Here is a 20,073-nt window from a genome sequence, read left to right as displayed (position 1 = left end):
AACTGAAAGTGGATGGAGAGAGATGGGTGATTATTGGTGCCTATGCACCTGGTCATGAGAAGAAAGATCATGAGAGGCAAGTGTTTTAGGAGCAGCTGAGTGAGTGTATTAGCAGTTTTGATGCACGAGACCGGGTTATAGTGATGGGTGATTTGAATGCAAAGGTGAGTAATGTGGCAGTTGAGGGAATAATTGGTGCGCATGGGGTATTCAGCGTTGTAAATGGAAATGGCGAAGAGCTTGTAGATTTGTGTGCTGAAAAAGGACTGGTGATTGGGAATACCTGGTTTAAAAAGAGAGATATACATAAGTATACTTATGTAAGTAGGAGAGATGGCCAGAGAGCGTTATTGGATTACGTGTTAATTGATAGGCACTCGAAAGAGAGACTTTTGGATGGTAATGTGCTGAGAGGTGCAACTGGAGGGATGTCTGATCATTATCTTGTGGAGGCGAAGTGAAGATTTGTAGAGGTTTTCAGAAAAGAAGAGAGAATATTGGGGTGAATAGAGTGGTGAGAATAAGTGAGCTTGGGAAGGAGACTTGTGTGAGGAAGTACCAAGAGAGACTGAGTGCAAAATGGAAAAAGATGAGAGCCTAGGACGTAAGGGGAGTGGGGGAGGAATGGAATGTATGTAGGGGAGCACTGATAGCTTGCGCAAAAGATGCCTGGGGCATGAGAAGCGTGGGAGGTGGGCAGATTAGAAAGGGTAGTGAGTGGTGGGATGAAGAAATATGATTATTAGTGAAAGAGAAGAGGGAGGCATTTGGACGATTTTTTGCAGGGAAATAATGCAAATGAGTGGGAGATGTATAAAAGAAAGAGGCAGAAAGAAGGTCAAGAGAAAGGTGCAAGAGGTGAAAAAGCGGGCAAATGAGAGTTGGGGTGAGAGAGTGTCATTAAATTTTAAGGAGAATAAAAAGATAATTTAGAAGTAGGTAAATACAGTGCATAAGACCAGAGAACAACTGGGAACATCAGTGAAGGGGGCTAATGGGGAGGTAATAACAAGTAGTGGTGATGTGAGAAGGAGATGGAGTGAGTATTTTGAAGGTTTGTTGAATGTGTTAGATGATAGAGTGGCAGGTATAGGGTGTTTTGGTTGAGTTGATGTGCGAAGTGAGAGGGTTAGGGAGAATGGTTTGGTGAACAGAGAAGAGGTAGTGAAAGCTTTGCAGAAGATGGAAGCTGGCAAGGCAACGGGTTTGGATGGTATTGCAGTGAAATGTATTAGAAAAGGGGATGACTGTGTTGTTGACTGGTTGGTGAGGATATTCAATGTATGTATGGCTCATGGTGAAGTCCTTGAGGATTGGCAGAATGCATGGATAGTGCCGTTGTACAAAGGCAAAGGGGATAAAGGTGAGTTTTCAGACTAGAGAGGTATAAGTTTGTTGAGTATTCCTGGGAAATTATATGGGAGGGTATTGATTGAGAGGGCGAAGGCATGTTCAGAGCATCAGATTGGGGAAGAGCAGTGTGGTTTCAGAAGTGGTAGAGGATGTGTGGATTTGTATGTAGCATTTAATAGTCTGAAGAAGGCATATGCGAGAGTTGATAGAGATGCTCTGAGGAAGGTATTAAGAGTATATGATGTGGGAGGCAAGTTGCTAGAAGCAGTGACAAGTTTTTATTGAGGATGTGAGGCATGTCTGAGAGTAGGAAGACAGGAAAGTGATTGGTTCCCGGTAAATGTCGGTTTGCGGCAAGGGTGCGTGATGTCTCCATGGTTGTTTAATTTGCTTATGGATGGGGTTGTTAGGGAAGTGAATGCAAGAGTTTTGGAAAGAGGGCAAGTATGCAGTCTGTTGTGGATGAGAGGGCGTCGGAAGTGAGCCAGTTGTTGTTCACTGATGATACATCGTTGGTGGCTGATTCAGGTAAGAAACTGCAGAAGTTGGTGACTGAGTATGGTACAGTGTGTGAAAGATGAAAGCTGAGAGTAAATGTGTATAAGAGCAAGGTTATTAGGTTCAGTAGGGTTGAGGGATAAGTCAATTGGGAGTTAAGTTCGAATGGAGAAAAACTGGAGGAAGTGAAGTGTTTTAGATATCTGGGAGTGGAATTGACAGCGGATGGAACCATGGAAGTAGAAGTGAGTCACAGGGTGGGAGAGCGGCGTGAAGCTTCTAGGAGTGTTGAAAAATGTGTGGAAGGCAAGAACATTATCTTGGAAAGCAAAATGGGTATGTTTGAAGGAATAGCGGTTCCAACAATGTTATATGGTTGTGAGGCATGGGCTATAGATAGGTTTGTGCGAAGGAGGGTGGATGTGTTGGAAATGAGATGTTTGAGGACAATATGTGGTGTGAGGTGGTTTGATTAAGTAATGAAAGGGTAAGAGAGATTTGTAGTAATAAAAAGAGTGTGGTTGAGAGAGCAGAAGGGGTGTATTGAAATGGTTTGGTCACATGGAGAGAATGAGTGAGGAAAGATTGACCAAGAGGATATATGTGTCAGAGGTGGAGGGAATGAGAAGTGGAAAACCAAATTGGAGGTGGAAGGATGGAGTGAAATAGATTTTGAGTGATCGGGGCCTGAACATGCAGGAGGATGAAAGGCGTGCAAGGAATAGAGTGAATTGGAACCATGTGGTATACCGGGCTTGACGTGCTGTCAGTGGATTGAACCAGGGCTTGTGGAGTATCTGGGGTAAACCATGGAAAGTTTTGTAGGGTCTGGATGTGGAAAGGAAGCTATGGTTTCAGTGCATTATACATGAGAGCTAGAAACTGAGTGTGAACAGATGTGGCCTTTATTGTCTTTTCTTAGCGCTACCTTGTGCGCGTGCGGGGGTAGGTGAGTGTTAGTTCTTGTGTGGCGGGGTGGCGATGGGAATGAAGAAAGGCAGCAAGTATGAATTACGTACAAGTGTATATGTGTATATCTCTGTGTATATATATATATATATATATATGTATATGTTGAAATGTATAGGTATGTATATGTGCGTGTGTGGATGTGTATGTATATACATGTATATGTGGGTGCGTTGGACCATTCTTTTGTCTGTTTCCATGCGCTACTTTGCTAAGGGAGGAGACAGCGACAAAGTATAATGATAATATAATGATAATGATAATAATAATGATAATTTTTCCTTTATTTATTTTGCTTTGTCGCTGTCTCCCGCGTTTGTGAGGTAGCGCAAGGAAACAGACGAAAGAAATCGCCCAACCCACCCCCATACACATGTATATACATACACGTCCACATACGCAAATATACATACCTATACATCTCAATGTACACATATATATACACACACAGACACATACATATATACCCATGCACACAATTCACACTGTCTGCCTTTATTCATTCCCATCACCACCTCGCCACACATGGAATACCATCCCCCTCCCCCCCTCATGTGTACGAGGTAGCGCTAGGAAAAGATAACAAAGGCCCCATTCGTTCACACTCAGTCTCTAGCTGTCAGGCAATAATGCCCGAAACCGCAGCTCCCTTACCACATCCAGGCCCCACACAACTTTCCATGGTTTACCCCAGACGCTTCACATGCCCTGATTCAATCCACTGACGGCACGTCAACCCCGGTATACCACATCGATCCAATTCACTCTATTCCTTGCCCGCCTTTCACCCTCCTGCATGTTCAGGCCCCGATCACTCAAAATCTTTTTCACTCCATCTTTCCACCTCCAATTTGGTCTCCCACTTCTCCTCGTTCCCTCCACCTCCGACACATATATTCTCTTGGACAATCTTTCCTCACTCATTCTCTCCATGTGCCCAAACCATTTCAAAACACCCTCTTCTGCTCTCTCAACCACGCTCTTTTTATTTCCACACATCTCTCTTACCCTTACATTACTTACTCGATCAAACCACCTCACACCACACATTGTCCTCAAAAATCTCATTTCCAGCACATCCTCCCTCCTGCGCACAACTCTATCCATAGCCCACGCTTCGCAACCATACAACATTGTTGGAATCACTATTCCTTCAAACATACCCATTTTTGCTTTCCGAGATAATGTTCTCGACTTCCACACATTCTTCACGGCTCCCAGGATTTTCACCCCCTCCCCCACCCTATGATTCACTTCCGCTTCCATGGTTCCATCCGCTGCCATATCCACTCCCAGATATCTAAAACACTTTACTTCCTCCAGTTTTTCTCCATTCAAACTTACCTGCCAATTGACTTGACCCTCAACCCTACTGTACCTAATAACCTTGCTCTTATTCACATTTACTCTTAACTTTCTTCTTCCACACACTTTACCAAACTCAGTCACCAGCTTCTGCAGTTTCTCACATGAATCAGCCACCAGCGCTGTATCATCAGCGAACAACAACTGACTCACTTCCCAAGCTCTCTCATCCACAACAGACTTCATACTTGCCCCTCTTTCCAAAACTCTTGCATTCACCTCCCTAACAACCCCATCCATAAACAAATTAAACAACCATGGAGACATCACACACCCCTGCCGCAAACCTACATTCACTGAGAACCAATCACTTTCCTCTCTTCCTACATGTACACATGCCTTACATCCTCGATAAAAACTTTTCACTGCTTCTAACAACTTGCCTCCCACACCATATATTCTTAATACCTTCCACAGAGCATCTCTATCAACTCTATCATATGCCTTCTCCAGATCCATAAATGCTACATACAAATCCATTTGCTTTTCTAAGTATTTCTCACATACATTCTTCAAAGCAAACACCTGATCCACACATCCTCTACCACTTCTGAAACCACACTGCTCTTCCCCAATCTGATGCTCTATACATGCCTTCACCCTCTCAATCAATACCCTCCCATATAATTTACCAGGAATACTCAACAAACTTATACTTCTGTAATTTGAGCACTCACTATTATCCCCTTTGCCTTTGTACAATGGCACTATGCACGCATTCCGCCAATCCTCAGGCACCTCACCATAATAATAACAATAATTAATAATAATAATAATAATAATAATAATAATAATAATAATAATAATGATAATAATAATAATAATAATGATAGTAATAATGATAACAATAATAATTTTTTTTTAATTTTTCAAAAGAAGGAACAGAGAAGGGGGCCAGGTGAGGATATTCCCTTAGAGGCCCAGTCCTCTGTTCTTAACGCTACCTTGCTAACGCGGGAAATGGCGAATGGTTTGAAAGAAAGAAAGAATAATAATAATAATAATAATAATAATAATAATAATAATAATAATAATAATAATAATAATAATAATAATAGTAATAATAATAATTTTTCCAAAGTATTTCTTACCAGTACAGGGGTGTCTAATACACCAGAGCATCATATATGGCGAAGAATATACTTCATTTGCTGACAGTATTTTTTTCTTGCTTGACCATGCCTTCATCATGTAACTTGCTTCACTTGTGACCTCATTAATTCTAGGTAAAGACATCTTAAGCATAGGAATGTTGACCATTGTTTTAGACCATGGCAGTATAGCAAAAATTAAGCGAATTTCACTAGGTAATCATATCGTAAAAACAAGGACAGTTGAATTAGATAATTTGAGATGAAAAAATTACTAGGCCTTCAGAGGAGGAAGGGCTAAAAGGAGGAAATGACTGAGGTGCCCAGAATCAGAGGGAACCCCAGGTACAAGATGTATCACTTAGGCCCTTGTCTTGGGTCATGATGCATTAAATTACACTACCTCTCTTGGTGCATGCTGATCCAGCCTTCTGTCATCTCAGTCACCCTACTTAGCTTTGCTGGTTGTAATTGGTGTAAGTGAAACCCACTCTGCATTTCTTCATATTGCTGTTAAAAACTTAAATTTATATGAGTAAAACGATACATTCTGGGTCCAAGCAAAGTAGGAAAAAGGTATGTATATGGAGGAAATATGTAGATGAAATTGGCTGCTCTATATATATTAAGACTTTATGGTTATTCATTGAATTTTCCTGCAGGAATTGATGGAACACACAGGGGAGGAGGTGAGGGAAAAACTGTTGGTGGAGGTGAAAAGGTTTCACAATCAGGTGCGGCTAGACAACCCAGATATTCTAGCCAGGAGGGATGCTATCAGGCACGAGCAACAACACCTTGCCCTAGAGGAGACACGGCTTACTTGTGGTAAGTGGCATCAGCTAGGATGAGGGTTGCTACAAGAGTGGGTCAGCTTTAGTGAAGGGCTATCATAGTGGATGTGGAATATGTGGGTCAGAGTGTGGGAGAAAGGAGGTCTTCTCTGTCTTCTCTAATATATCTGAATGCCTGATAATACGTGTTTTAAATACTCTTAGGAAGCACCTCTTGTATCACCATATCAAAGTACCTATATTCCACAATTCATTCTTTTTACAATTCTGGAATTCCTCTGAGGACACAAGTCAAAAGTGATATACAGAGAATTAATTAATCAGTTGGTGTCCTTATCAGTATTAAATGAATCTGATGATGTTGAAAATAGTGGTGATGATAAGGAACAGATAAGTGAAAAAGTGGCAACTGGACACAGAGTCCTCTGGCCTCCATGTCGGGAGATGGAGTCCACTGGCCTCCATTTTTGGAGACGAAGTCCACTTGCCTCCATATCTGGAGACGGAGACCACTGGCCTACATGTCTGGACATGGAGTCTACTGGCCTCCATATGTGGAGATGGGGTCCACTGGCCTCCATGTCTGGAGATGGAGTCTACTGGCCTCCATGTCTGGAGATGAAGTCCACTGGCCTCCATGACTGTAGGTACAAGTTATGGGTGAGCAAATTTTGAAAACATTAAGCACGAAATTCACATTACCATTTAGACAAAACTTCTTGATGTTCACACAGTACCACATACCTATAATCTAGATATACACACTATAAGGTGTATATCCATTAATTTGAAGGTCTGTACCACATCTGTGTATCATATATCCCTGCCTTGTCAACTTCAGGAGGAGAGTGATAGGATGGCATAGTTCTGTGACCTTATTTTACTGCAGCTAGGCTTATAGTGTGTGAGTCAAGGGTCATAGATCAATGTAGAAATATATGGGTAGCCAGTTCAAGGGGTGCTGGCAGGACATTTAAAGCCCAACAGTCATTTGCACTTAATATGTAATACAGTAAACCCTTGATTTAACAGACTCTGATATAGCAGATTTCAGATTTAACAGACCAGACAAATAATGATACAGTACATTAATTAATGATAATTTAAGAAAATTATTAATTCCTTCTAAAACATCTTTATATTCTCTCTAAAGTTTAATGATACTCTCTCACCCCAGCTCTCATTTGCCATCTTTTTCAACCCCTGCACCTTTCTCTTGATCTCTGGCCACTTTCTTTTATACATCTCCTAATCATTTGCTCTCCTTCCTTGTAAGTACCACCCAAATGCCTCTCTTTTCTCTTTTACTAAAATTTTTTCTTGTTCATCTACACTTCAACTAAGGTGACATTCAATTTAGTGGACTTTTGGCATTAATGGACACCCCCTCCCCCATTAGTCCATTAAATTGAGGGTTTACTGTATTTTTCTCTCAAGCTTGTTTTCTCTTTCCCACATTAGTTAGGTAGTGCCAGGAAAGAAAAGATTCATTTGCTCATATCCATTCTTTAACAGTCAGGTGTAATGCAATTAAATCACAGCCCCCAGTCTACAAACCAGGCCCCAGAGACCTTTCTGTGGTATCTACTAGCTGCTTCATATACCATGGTTCAGTCCACTGACAACCAGTTGCTCCTTGTGTACCACATTGCTCCAGTTCCCTGTGTGCCATGTATGCCTTTCACCCTCCTGCAGACTGAGGCCCTTAGCACTCAAAATTTTATTTACTCCATCCTTCCATCTCCATTTCAGTCTCCCCCTTCTCCATGTCCCTTCTACTTCTTACACAGGGATCATCTTTGTCAACTTTCCCTCTCTCATTTTCTCCATAAGTTTTTTATTTATATTTGTCTATCATACTTTGTTGCTGTCTCCCACGTTAGCGAGGTAGAGCAAGGAAACAGACGAAACAATGGCCCAACCCACCCACATACACATATATATACATACACGTCCACACACGCACATATACATACCTATATATTTCAATATATATATATATATATATATATATATATATATATATATATATATATATATATATATATATATATATATATATATATATATATATATGTGTTTGATGATAGAGTGGCAGATATAGGGTGTTTTGGTCGAGGTGGTGTGCAAAGTGAGAGGGTTAGGGAAAATGATTTGGTAAACAGAGAAGAGGTAGTAAAAGCTTTGCGGAAGATGAAAGCCGGCAAGGCAGCAGGTTTGGATGGTATTGCAGTGGAATTTATTAAAAAAGGGGGTGACTGTATTGTTGACTGGTTGGTAAGGTTATTTAATGTATGTATGACTCATGGTGAGGTGCCTGAGGATTGGCGGAATGCGTTCATAGTGCCATTGTACAAAGGCAAAGGGGATAAGAGTGAGTGCTCAAATTACAGAGGTATAAGTTTGTTGAGTATTCCTGGTAAATTATATGGGAGGGTATTGATTGAGAGGGTGAAGGCATGTACAGAGCGTCAGATTGGGGAAGAGCAGTGTGGTTTCAGAAGTGGTAGAGGATGTGTGGATCAGGTGTTTGCTTTGAAGAATGTATGTGAGAAATACTTAGAAAAGCAAATGGATTTGTATGTAGCATTTATGGATCTGGAGAAGGCATATGATAGAGTTGATAGAGATGCTCTTTGGAGGTATTAAGAATATATGGTGTGGGAGGCAAGTTGTCAGAAGCAGTGAAAAGTTTTTATCGAGGATGTAAGGCATGTGTGCGTGTAGGAATAGAGGAAAGTGATTGGTTCTCAGTGAATATAGGTTTGCAGCGGGGATGTGTGATGTCTCCATAGTTTTTTAATTTGTTTATGGATGGTGTTGTTAGGGAGGTGAATGCAAGAGTTTTGGAAAGAGGGGCAAGTATGCAGTCTGTTGTGGATGAGAGAGCTTGGGAAGTGAGTCAGTTTTTATTCGTTGATGATACAGCGCTGGTGGCTGATTCGGGTGAGAAACTGCAGAAGCTGGTGACTGAGTTTGGTAAAGTGTGTGAAATATGAAAGCTGAGAGTAAATGTGAATAAGCGCAAGGTTATTAGGTACAGTAGGGTTGAGGGACAAGTCAATTGGGAAGCAAGTTTGAATGGAGAAAAACTGGAGGAAGTGAAGTGTTTTAGTTATCTGGGAGTGGATTTGGCAGTGGATGGAACCATGGAAGCGGAAGTGAATCATAGGGTGGGGTAGGGGGTGAAAGTTCTGGGAGCCTTGAAGGATGTGTGGAAGTCGAGAACATTATCTCGGAAAGGAAAAATGGGTGTGTTTGAAGGAATAGAGGTTCCAACAATGTTATATGGTTTTGAGGCGTGGGCTATAGATAGAGTTGAGCGGAGGAGGGTGGATGTGCTGGAAATGAGATGTTTGAGGACAATATGTGGTGTGAGGTGGTTTCATCGAGTGAGTAATAATAGGGTAAGAGAGATGTGTGGTAATAAAAAGCGTGTGGTTGGGGGAGCAGAAGAGGGTGTATTGAAATGGTTTGGTCACATTGAGAGAATGAGTGAGGAAAGACTGACCAAGAGGATATATGTGACAGAGGTGGAGGGAACGAGGAGAAATGGCCCAACCCACCCCCATACACAATGTATATACATACACGACCACACACGCAAATATACATACCTATACATCTCATTGTACACATATATATACACACACAGACACACACATATATACCCATGGACGCAATTCACACTGTCTGCCTTTATTCATTTCCATCGCCACCTCGCCACACATGGAATACCATCCCCCTCCCCCCTCATATGTGCGAGGTTGCGCTAGGAAAAGACAACAAAGGCACCATTCGTTCACACTCAGTCTCTAGCTGTCATGCAATAATGCCCGAAACCACAGCTCCCTTTCCACATCCAGGCCCCACACAACTTTCCATGGTTTACCCCAGACGCTTCACATGCCCTGATTGAATCCACTGACAGCACGTCAATCCCGGTATAACACATCGATCCAATTCACTCTATTCCTTGCCTGCCTTTCACCCTCCTGCATGTTCATGCCCCGATCACTCAAAATCTTTTTCACTCCATCATTCCACCTCCAATTTGGTCTCCCACTTCTCCTTGTTCCCTCTACCTCCGACACATATATCCTCTTGGTCATTCTTTCCTCACTCATTCTCTCCATGTGCCCAAACCATTTCAAAACACCCTCTTCTGCTCTCTCAACCACCCTCTTTTTATTTCCACACATCTCTCTTACCCTTACATTACTTACTCGATCAAACCACCTCACACCACACATTGTCCTCAAACATCTCATTTCCAGCACATCCACTCACCTGCGCACAACTCTATCCATAGCCCACGACTCGCAACCATAAAACATTGTTGGAACCACTATTCCTTCAAACATACCCATTTTTGCTTTTCGAGATAATGTTCTCGACTTCCACACATTCTTCAAGGCTCCCAGGATTTTCGCCCCCTCCCCCACCCTATGATTCACTTCCGCTTCCATGGTTCAATCCGCTGCCAGATCCACTTCCAGATATCTAAAACACTTTACTTCCTCCAGTTTTTCTCCATTCAAACTTACCTCCCAATTGACTTGACCCTCAACCCTACTGTACCTAATAACCTTGCTCTTATTCACATTTACTCTTAACTTTCTACTTTCACACACTTTACCAAACTCAGTCACCAGCTTCTGCAGTTTCTCACGTGATTCAGCCACCAGCGCTGTATCATCAGCGAACAACAACTGACTCACTTCTCAAGCTCTCTCATCCACAACAGACTGCATACTTTCCCCTCTTTCCAAAACTCTTGCATTCACCTCACTGACAACCCCATCCATAAACAAATTAAACAACCATGGAGACATCACACACCCCTGCCGCAAACCTACATTCACTGAGAACCAATCACTTTCCTCTCCTCCTACACGTACACATGCCTTACATCCTCGATAAAAACTTTTCACTGCTTCTAACAACTTGCCTCCCACACCATATATTCTTAATACCTTCCACAGAGCATCTCTATCAACTCTATCATATGCCTTCTCCAGATCCATAAATGCTACATACAAATCCATTTGCTTTTCTAAGTATTTCTCACATACATTCTTCAAAGCAACACCTGATCCACACATCCTCTACCACTTCTGAAACCACACTGCTCTTCCCCAATCTGATGCTCTGTACATGCCTTCACCCTCTCAATCAATACCCTCCCCTATAATTTACCAGGAATACTCAACAAACTTATACCTCTGTAATTTAAGCACTCACTCTTATCCCCTTTGCCTTTGTACAATGGCACTATGCACGCATTCCGCCAATCCTCAGGCACCTCACCATGAGTCATACATACATTAGATAACCTTACCAACCAGTCAACAATACAGTCACCCCCTTTTTTAACAGATTTCACTGCAATACCATCCAAACCTGCTGCCTTGCCGGCTTTCATCTTCCGCAAAGCTTTTACTACCTCTTCTCTGTTTACCAAATCATTTTTCCTAACCTTCTCACTTTGCACCCACCTCGACCAAAACACCCTATATCTGCCACTCTATCATTAAACACATTCAACAAACCTTCAGAATACTCACTCCATCTCCTCACATCACCACTAGTTGTTATCACCTCCCCATTAGCGCCCTTCACTGAAGTTCCCATTTGCCCCCTTGTCTTACGCACTTTATTTACCTCCTTCCAGAACATCTTTTTATTCTCCCTAAAATTTAGTGATACTCTTTCACCCCAACTCTCATTTACCCTCTTTTTCACCTCTTTCACCTTTCTCTTGACCTCCTGTCTCTTTCTTTTATACATCTCCCACTCAATTGCATTTTTTCCCTGCAAAGATCATCCAAATGCCTCTCTCTTCTCTTTCACTAATAATCTTAATTCTTCATCCCACCACTCACTACCCTTTCTAATCAACCCACCTCCCACTCTTCTCATGACACAAACATCTTTTGCGCAATCCATCACTGATTCCCTAAATACATCCCATTCCTCCCCCACTCCCCTTACTTCCATTGTTCTCACCTTTTTCCATTCTGTACTCAGTCTCTCCTGGTACTTCCTCACACAAGTCTCCTTCCCAAGTTCACTTACTCTCACCACCCTCTTCACCCCAACATTCACTCTTCTTTTCTGAAAACCCATACAAATCTTCACCTTAGCCTCCACAAGATAATGATCAGACATCCCTCCAGTTGCACCTCTCAGCATATTAACATCCAAAAGTCTCTCTTTCGCGCGCCTGTCAACACGTAATCCAATAACGCTCTTTGGCCATCTCTCCTACTTACATACGTATACTTATGTATATATCGCTTTTTAAACCAGGTATTCCCAATCACCAGTCCTTTTTCAGCGCATAAATCTACAAGCTCTTCACCATTTCCATTTACAACACTGAACACCCCATGTATACCAGTTATTCCCTCAACTGCCACATTACTCACCTTTGCATTCAAATCACCCATCACTATAACCCGGTCTTGTGCATCAAAACCACTAACACCCTCATTCAGCTGCTCCCAAAACACTTGCCTCTCATGATCTTTTTTCTCATGCCCAGGTGCATATGCTCCAATAATTACCCATCTCTCTCCATCAACTTTCAGTTTTACCCATATTAATCGAGAATTTACTTTCTTACATTCCATCACATACTCCCACAACTCCTGTTTCAGGAGTACTGCTACTCCTTCCCTTGCTCTTGTCCTTTCACTAACCCCTGACTTTATTCCGAAGACATTCCCAAACCACTCTTCCCCTTTACACTTGAGCTTCGTTTCACTCAGGGCCAAAACATCCAGGTTCCTTTCCTCAAACATACTACCTATCTCTCCTTTTTTCACATCTTGGTTACATCCCTACACATTTAGACACCCTAATCTGAGTCTACGAGGAGGATGAGCACTCCCCGCGTGACTCTTTCTGTTTCCTATTTTTTAGAAAGTTGAAATACAAGGAGAGGAGGATTTTTGGCCCCCCGCTCCCGTCCCCTCTAGTCGCCTTCTACGACACGTGAGGAATGCGTGGGAAGTATTCTTTCACCCCTATCCCCAGGGGTAATATATATATATATATATATATATATATATATATATATATATACGAATAAAGTGTATATGAACGCGCACCTTCATAGAACATACAAAGCTCCATCAGCCAGGATCGAACCTGGGACCCCTTGTGCACGAGGCAGGCATGCTAACCGCTAGGCTAACGGACTGTATAATAGGAAAGAACTATTCGAAATACTAAGTACTCGAATACCCTTCGTCTCACTATGGTGAGCAACGGGGTGTATCGGTTGTTTCCGAACAGAACACATAGCCAGCTGAGAGCGTTTTACCGAACCTGACTGTACAACGCGGAGTTATATGAATACGAATAAAGTGTATATGAACGCGCACCTTCATAGAACATACTAAGCTCCATCAGCCAGGATCGAACCTGGGACCCCTTGTGCAAGAGGCAGACATGCTAACCGCTAGGCTATAATATATATATATATATATATATATATATATATATATATATATATATATATATATATATATATATATATATATATATATATTTTTTTTTTTTTTTTCTTTTTTTTTTTCTTGTTTTTGCTTTGTCGCTGTCTCCCGCGTTTGCGAGGTAGCGCAAGGAAACAGACGAAAGAAATGGCCCAACCCACCCCCATACAACATGCATATACATACGTCCACACACGCAAATATACATACCTACACAGCTTTCCATGGTTTACCCCAGACACTTCACATGCCCTGATTCAATCCACTGACAGCACGTCAACCCCGGTATACCACATCGATCCAATTCACTCTAATCCTTGCCCTCCTTTCACCCTCCTGCATGTTCAGGCCCCGATCACACAAAATCTTTTTCACTCCATCTTTCCACCTCCAATTTGGTCTCCCACTTCTCGTTCCCTCCACCTCCGACACATATATCCTCTTGGTCAATCTTTCCTCACTCATTCTCTCCATGTGCCCAAACCATTTCAAAACACCCTCTTCTGCTCTCTCAACTACGCTCTTTTTATTTCCACACATCTCTCTTACCATTACGTTACTTACTCGATCAAACCACCTCACACCATATATTGTCCTCAAACATCTCATTTCCAGCACATCCATCCTCCTGCGCACAACTCTATCCATAGCCCACGCCTCGCAACCATACAACATTGTTGTAACCACTATTCCTTCAAACATACCCATTTTTGCTTTCCGAGATAATGTTCTCGACTTCCACACATTCTTCAAGGCTCCCAGAATTTTCGCCCCCTCCCCCATCCTATCATCCACTTCCGCTTCCATGGTTCCATCCGCTGCCAGATCCACTCCCAGATATCGAAAACACTTTACTTCCTCCAGTTTTTCTCCATTCAAACTTACCTCCCAATTGACTTGACCCTCAACCCTACTGTACCTAATTACCTTGCTCTTATTCACATTTACTCCTAACTTTCTTCTTTCACACACTTTACCAAACTCAGTCACCAGCTTCTGCAGTTTCTCACATGAATCAGCCACCAGCGCTGTATCATCAGCGAACAACAACTGACTCACTTCCCAAGCTCTCTCATCCCCAACAGACTTCATACTTGCCCCTCTTTCCAAAACTCTTGCATTCACCTCCTTAACAACCCCGTCCATAAAACAAATTAAACAACCATGGAGACATCACACATCCCTGCCGCAAACCTACATTCACTGAGAACCAATCACTTTCCTCTCTTCCCACACGTACACATGCCTTACATCCTCGATAAAAACTTTTCACTGCTTCTAACAACTTGCCTCTCACACCATATATTCTTAATACCTTCCACAGAACATCTCTATCAACTCTATCATATGCCTTCTCCAGATCCATAAATGCTACATACAAATCCATTTGCTTTTCTAAGTATTTCTCACATACATTCTTCAAGGTGCAAGGTGCAAGAGGTGAAAAAAAAAGGGCAAATGAGAGTTGGGGTGAGAGACTATCAGTAAATTTTAGGGAGAATAAAAAGATGTTCTGGAAGGAGGTAAATAGGGTGCGTAAGACAAGGGAGCAAATGGGAACTTCAGTAAAGGGCGTAAATGGTGAGGTGATAACAAGTAGTGGTGATGTGAGAAGGAGATGGAATGAGTATTTTGAAGGTTTGTTGAATGTGTCTGATGACAGAGTGGCAGATATAGGGTGTTTGGGTCGAGGTGGTGTGCAAAGTGAGAGGGTTAGGGAAAATGATTTGGTAAACAGAGAAGAGGTAGTAAAAGCTTTGCGGAAGATGAAAGCCGGCAAGGCAGCAGGTTTGGATGGTATTGCAGTGGAATTTATTAAAAAAGGGGGTGACTGTATTGTTGACTGGTTGGTAAGGTTATTTAATGTATGTATGACTCATGGTGAGGTGCCTGAGGATTGGCGGAATGCTTGCATAGTGCCATTGTACAAAGGCAAAGGGGATAAGAGTGAGTGCTCAAATTACAGAGGTATAAGTTTGTTGAGTATTCCTGGTAAATTATATGGGAGGGTATTGATTGAGAGGGTGAAGGCATGTACAGAGCATCAGATTGGGGAAGAGCAGTGTGGTTTCAGAAGTGGTAGAGGATGTGTGGATCAGGTGTTTGCTTTGAAGAATGTATGTGAGAAATACTTAGAAAAGCAAATGGATTTGTATGTAGCATTTATGGATCTGGAGAAGGCATATGATAGAGTTGATAGAGATGCTCTGTGGAAGGTATTAAGAATATATGGTGTGGGAGGCAAGTTGTTAGAAGCAGTGAAAAGTTTTTACCGAGGATGTAAGGCATGTGTACGTGTAGGAAGAGAGGAAAGTGATTGGTTCTCAGTGAATGTAGGTTTGCGGCAGGGGTGTGTGATGTCTCCATGGTTGTTTAATTTGTTTATGGATGGGGTTGTTAGGGAGGTAAATGCAAGAGTTTTGGAAAGAGGGGCAAGTATGAAGTCTGTTGGGGATGAGAGAGCTTGGGAAGTGAGTCAGTTGTTGTTCGCTGATGATACAGCGCTGGTGGCGGATTCATGTGAGAAACTGCAGAAGCTGGTGACGGAGTTTGGTAAAGTGTGTGGAAGAAGAAAGTTAAGAGTAAATGTGAATAAGAGCAAGGTTATTAGGTACAGTAGGGTTGAGGGTCAAGTCAATTGGGAGGTGAGTTTGAATGGTGAAAAACTGGAGGAAGTGAAGTGTTTTAGATATCTGGGAGTGGATCTGTCAGCGGATGGAACCATGGAAGCGGAAGTGGATCATAGGGTGGGGGAGGGGGCGAAAATTTTGGGAGCCTTGAAAAATGTGTGGAAGTCGAGAACATTATCCCGGAAAGCAAAAATGGGTATGTTTGAAGGAATAGTAGTTCCAACAATGTTGTATGGTTGCGAGGCGTGGGCTATGGATAGAGTTGTGCGCAGGAGGATGGATGTGCTGGAAATGAGATGTTTGAGGACAATGTGTGGTGTGAGGTGGTTTGATCGAGTAAGTAACGTAAGGGTAAGAGAGATGTGTGGAAATAAAAAGAGCGTGGTTGAGAGAGCAGAAGAGGGTGTTTTGAAATGGTTTGGGCACATGGAGAGAATGAGTGAGGAAAGATTGACCAAGAGGATATATGTGTCGGAGGTGGAGGGAACGAGGAGAAGAGGGAGACCAAATTGGAGGTGGAAAGATGGAGTGAAAAGGATTTTGTGTGATCGGGGCCTGAACATGCAGGAGGGTGAAAGGAGGGCAAGGAATAGAGTGAAGTGGAGCGATGTGGTATACAGGGGTTGACGTGCTGTCAGTGGATTGAATCAAGGCATGTGAAACGTCCGGGGTAAACCATGGAAAGCTGTGTAGGTGTGTATATTTGCGTGTGTGGACGTGTGTATGTACATGTGTATGGGGGGGGGTTGGGCCATTTCTTTCGTCTGTTTCCTTGCGCTACCTCGCAAACGCGGGAGACAGCGACAAAGTATAAAAAAAAAAAAAAAAAAAAAAAAAAATATATATATATATATATATATATATATATATATATATATATATATATATATATATATATTGGGGAAGAGCAGTGTGGTTTCAGAAGTAGTAGAGGATGTGTGGATCAGGTGTTTGCTTTGAAGAATGTATGTGAGAAATACTTAGAAAAGCAAATGGTTTTGTATGTATCATTTATGGATCTGGAGAAGGCATATGATAGAGTTGATAGAGATGCTCTCTAGAAGGTATTAAGAATATATGGTGTGGGAGGCAAGTTGTTAGAAGCAGTGAAAAGTTTTTATCAAGGATGTAAGGCATGTGTACGTGTAGGAAGAGAGGAAAGTGATTGGTTCTCAGTGAATGTAGGTTTGCGGCAGGGGTGTGTGATGTCTCCATGGTTGTTTAATTTTTTTATGGATGGGGTTGTTAGGGAGGTGAATGCAAGAGTTTTGGAAAGAGGGGAAAGTATGAAGTCTGTTGGGGATGAGAGAGCTTGGGAAGTGAGTCAGTTGTTGTTCGCTGATGATACAGCGCTGGTGGCTGATTCATGTGAGAAACTGCAGAAGCTGTTGACTGAGTTTGGTAAAGTGTGTGAAAGAAGAAAGTTAAGAGTAAATGTGAATAAGAGCAAGGTTATTAGGTACAGTAGGGTTGAGGGTCAAGTCAATTGGGAGGTGAGTTTGAATGGAGAAAAACTGGAGGAAGTAAAGTGTTTTAGATATCTGGGAGTGGATCTGGCAGCGGGTGGAACCATGGAAGCGGAAGTGGATTATAGGGTAGGGGAGGGGGCGAAAATTCTGGGAGCCTTGAAGAATGTGTGGAAGTCGAGAACATTATCTCGGAAAGCAAAAATGGGTATGTTTGAAGGAATAGTGGTTCCAACAATGTTGTATGGTTGCGAGGCGTGGGCTATGGATAGAGTTGTGCGCAGGAGGATGGATGTGCTGGAAATGAGATGTTTGAGGACAATGTGTGGTGTGAGGTGGTTTGAACGAGTAAGTAACGTAAGGGTAAGAGAGATGTGTGGAAATAAAAAGAGCGTGGTTGAGAGAGCAGAAGAGGGTGTTTTGAAATGGTTTGGGCACATGGAGAGAATGAGTGAGGAAAGATTGACCAAGAGGATATATGTGTCGGAGGTGGAGGGAACGAGGAGAAGAGGGAGACCAAATTGGAGGTGGAAAGATGGAGTGAAATAGATTTTGTGTGATCGGGGCCTGAACATGCAGGAGGGTGAAAGGAAGACAAGGAATAGAGTGAATTGGAGCGATGTGGTATACCGGGGTTGACGTGCTGTCAGTGGATTGAATCAAGGCATGTGAAGCGTCTGGGGTAAACCATGGAAAGCTGAGTAGGTATGTATATTTGCGTGTGTGGACGTATGTATATACATGTGTATGGTTGTGGGTTCGGCCATTTCTTTCGTCTGTTTCTTTGCGCTACCTCGCAAACGCGGGAGACAGCGAGAAAGCCAAAATATATATATATATATATATATATATATATATATATATATATATATATATATATATATATATATATGTATACACACACACACACACATATACATACATATACACAAACACACACATACACACACACACACACACATGTATATATATATATATATATATATATATATATATATATATATATATATATATATATATATATATATATATATATATATATATATATATATATATATATATAAGACAAGGGAGCAAATGGGAACTTCAGTGAAGGGCGTAAATGGGGAGGTGATAACAAGTAGTGGTGATGTGAGAAGGAGATGGAATGAGTATTTTGAAGGTTTGTTAAATGTGTCTGATGACAGAGTGGCAGATATAGGGTGTTTGGGTCGAGGTGGTGTGCAAAGTGAGAGGGTTAGGGAAAATGATTTGGTAAACAGAGAAGAGGTAGTAAAAGCTTTGCGGAAGATGAAAGCCGGCAAGGCAGCAGGTTTGGATGGTATTGCAGTGGAATTTATTAAAAAAGGGGGTGACTGTATTGTTGACTGGTTGGTAAGGTTATTTAATGTATGTATGACTCATGGTGAGGTGCCTGAGGATTGGCGGAATGCGTGCATAGTGCCATTGTACAAAGGCAAAGGGGATAAGAGTGAGTGCTCAAATTACAGAGGTATAAGTTTGTTGAGTATTCCTGGTAAATTATATGGGAGGGTATTGATTGAGAGGGTGAAGGCATGTACAGAGCATCAGATTGGGGAAGAGCAGTGTGGTTTCAGAAGTGGTAGAGGATGTGTGGATCAGGTGTTTGCTTTGAAGAATGTATGTGAGAAATACTTAGAAAAGCAAATGGATTTGTATGTAGCATTTATGGATCTGGAGAAGGCATATGATGGAGTTGATAGAGATGCTCTGTGGAAGGTATTAAGAATATATGGTGTGGGAGGCAAGTTGTTAGAAGCAGTGAAAAGTTTTTATCGAGGATGTAAGGCATGTGTACGTGTAGGAAGAGAGGAAAGTGATTGGTTCTCAGTGAATGTAGGTTTGCGGCAGGGGTGTGTGATGTCTCCATGGTTGTTTAATTTGTTTATGGATGGGGTTGTTAGGGAGGTAAATGCAAGAGTTTTGGAAAGAGGGGCAAGTATGAAGTCTGTTGGGGATGAGAGAGCTTGGGAAGTGAGTCAGTTGTTGTTCGCTGATGATACAGCGCTGGTGGCGGATTCATGTGAGAAACTGCAGAAGCTGGTGACGGAGTTTGGTAAAGTGTGTGGAAGAAGAAAGTTAAGAGTAAATGTGAATAAGAGCAAGGTTATTAGGTACAGTAGGGTTGAGGGTCAAGTCAATTGGGAGGTGAGTTTGAATGGTGAAAAACTGGAGGAAGTGAAGTGTTTTAGATATCTGGGAGGGGATCTGTCAGCGGATGGAACCATGGAAGCGGAAGTGGATCATAGGGTGGGGGAGGGGGCGAAAATTTTGGGAGCCTTGAAAAATGTGTGGAAGTCGAGAACATTATCCAGGAAAGCAAAAATGGGTATGTTTGAAGGAATAGTAGTTCCAACAATGTTGTATGGTTGCGAGGCGTGGGC

At 42.1% G+C, this 20,073-nt stretch overlaps 1 protein-coding gene across 1 annotated transcript in view; it reads left to right on the top strand.

Annotated features, from left to right (window-relative positions):
- Nucleotides 1-20,073, top strand: part of LOC139765410 (uncharacterized) — a 183,459-nt gene that overhangs the window by 37,984 nt on the left and 125,402 nt on the right. Inside the window, exon 3 of the mRNA XM_071692769.1 lies at nt 5,939-6,104. Coding sequence (XP_071548870.1) covers nt 5,939-6,104 — 166 coding nt within the window. The remainder of the gene's footprint in view (nt 1-5,938; nt 6,105-20,073) is intronic.

This window comes from Panulirus ornatus, chromosome 55, assembly GCF_036320965.1.
Source record: "Panulirus ornatus isolate Po-2019 chromosome 55, ASM3632096v1, whole genome shotgun sequence".
Classification (NCBI taxonomy): domain Eukaryota; kingdom Metazoa; phylum Arthropoda; class Malacostraca; order Decapoda; family Palinuridae; genus Panulirus; species Panulirus ornatus.
Note: the sequence above shows the minus strand (reverse complement) of the source record. Positions and strands in the feature narration are given on the sequence as shown.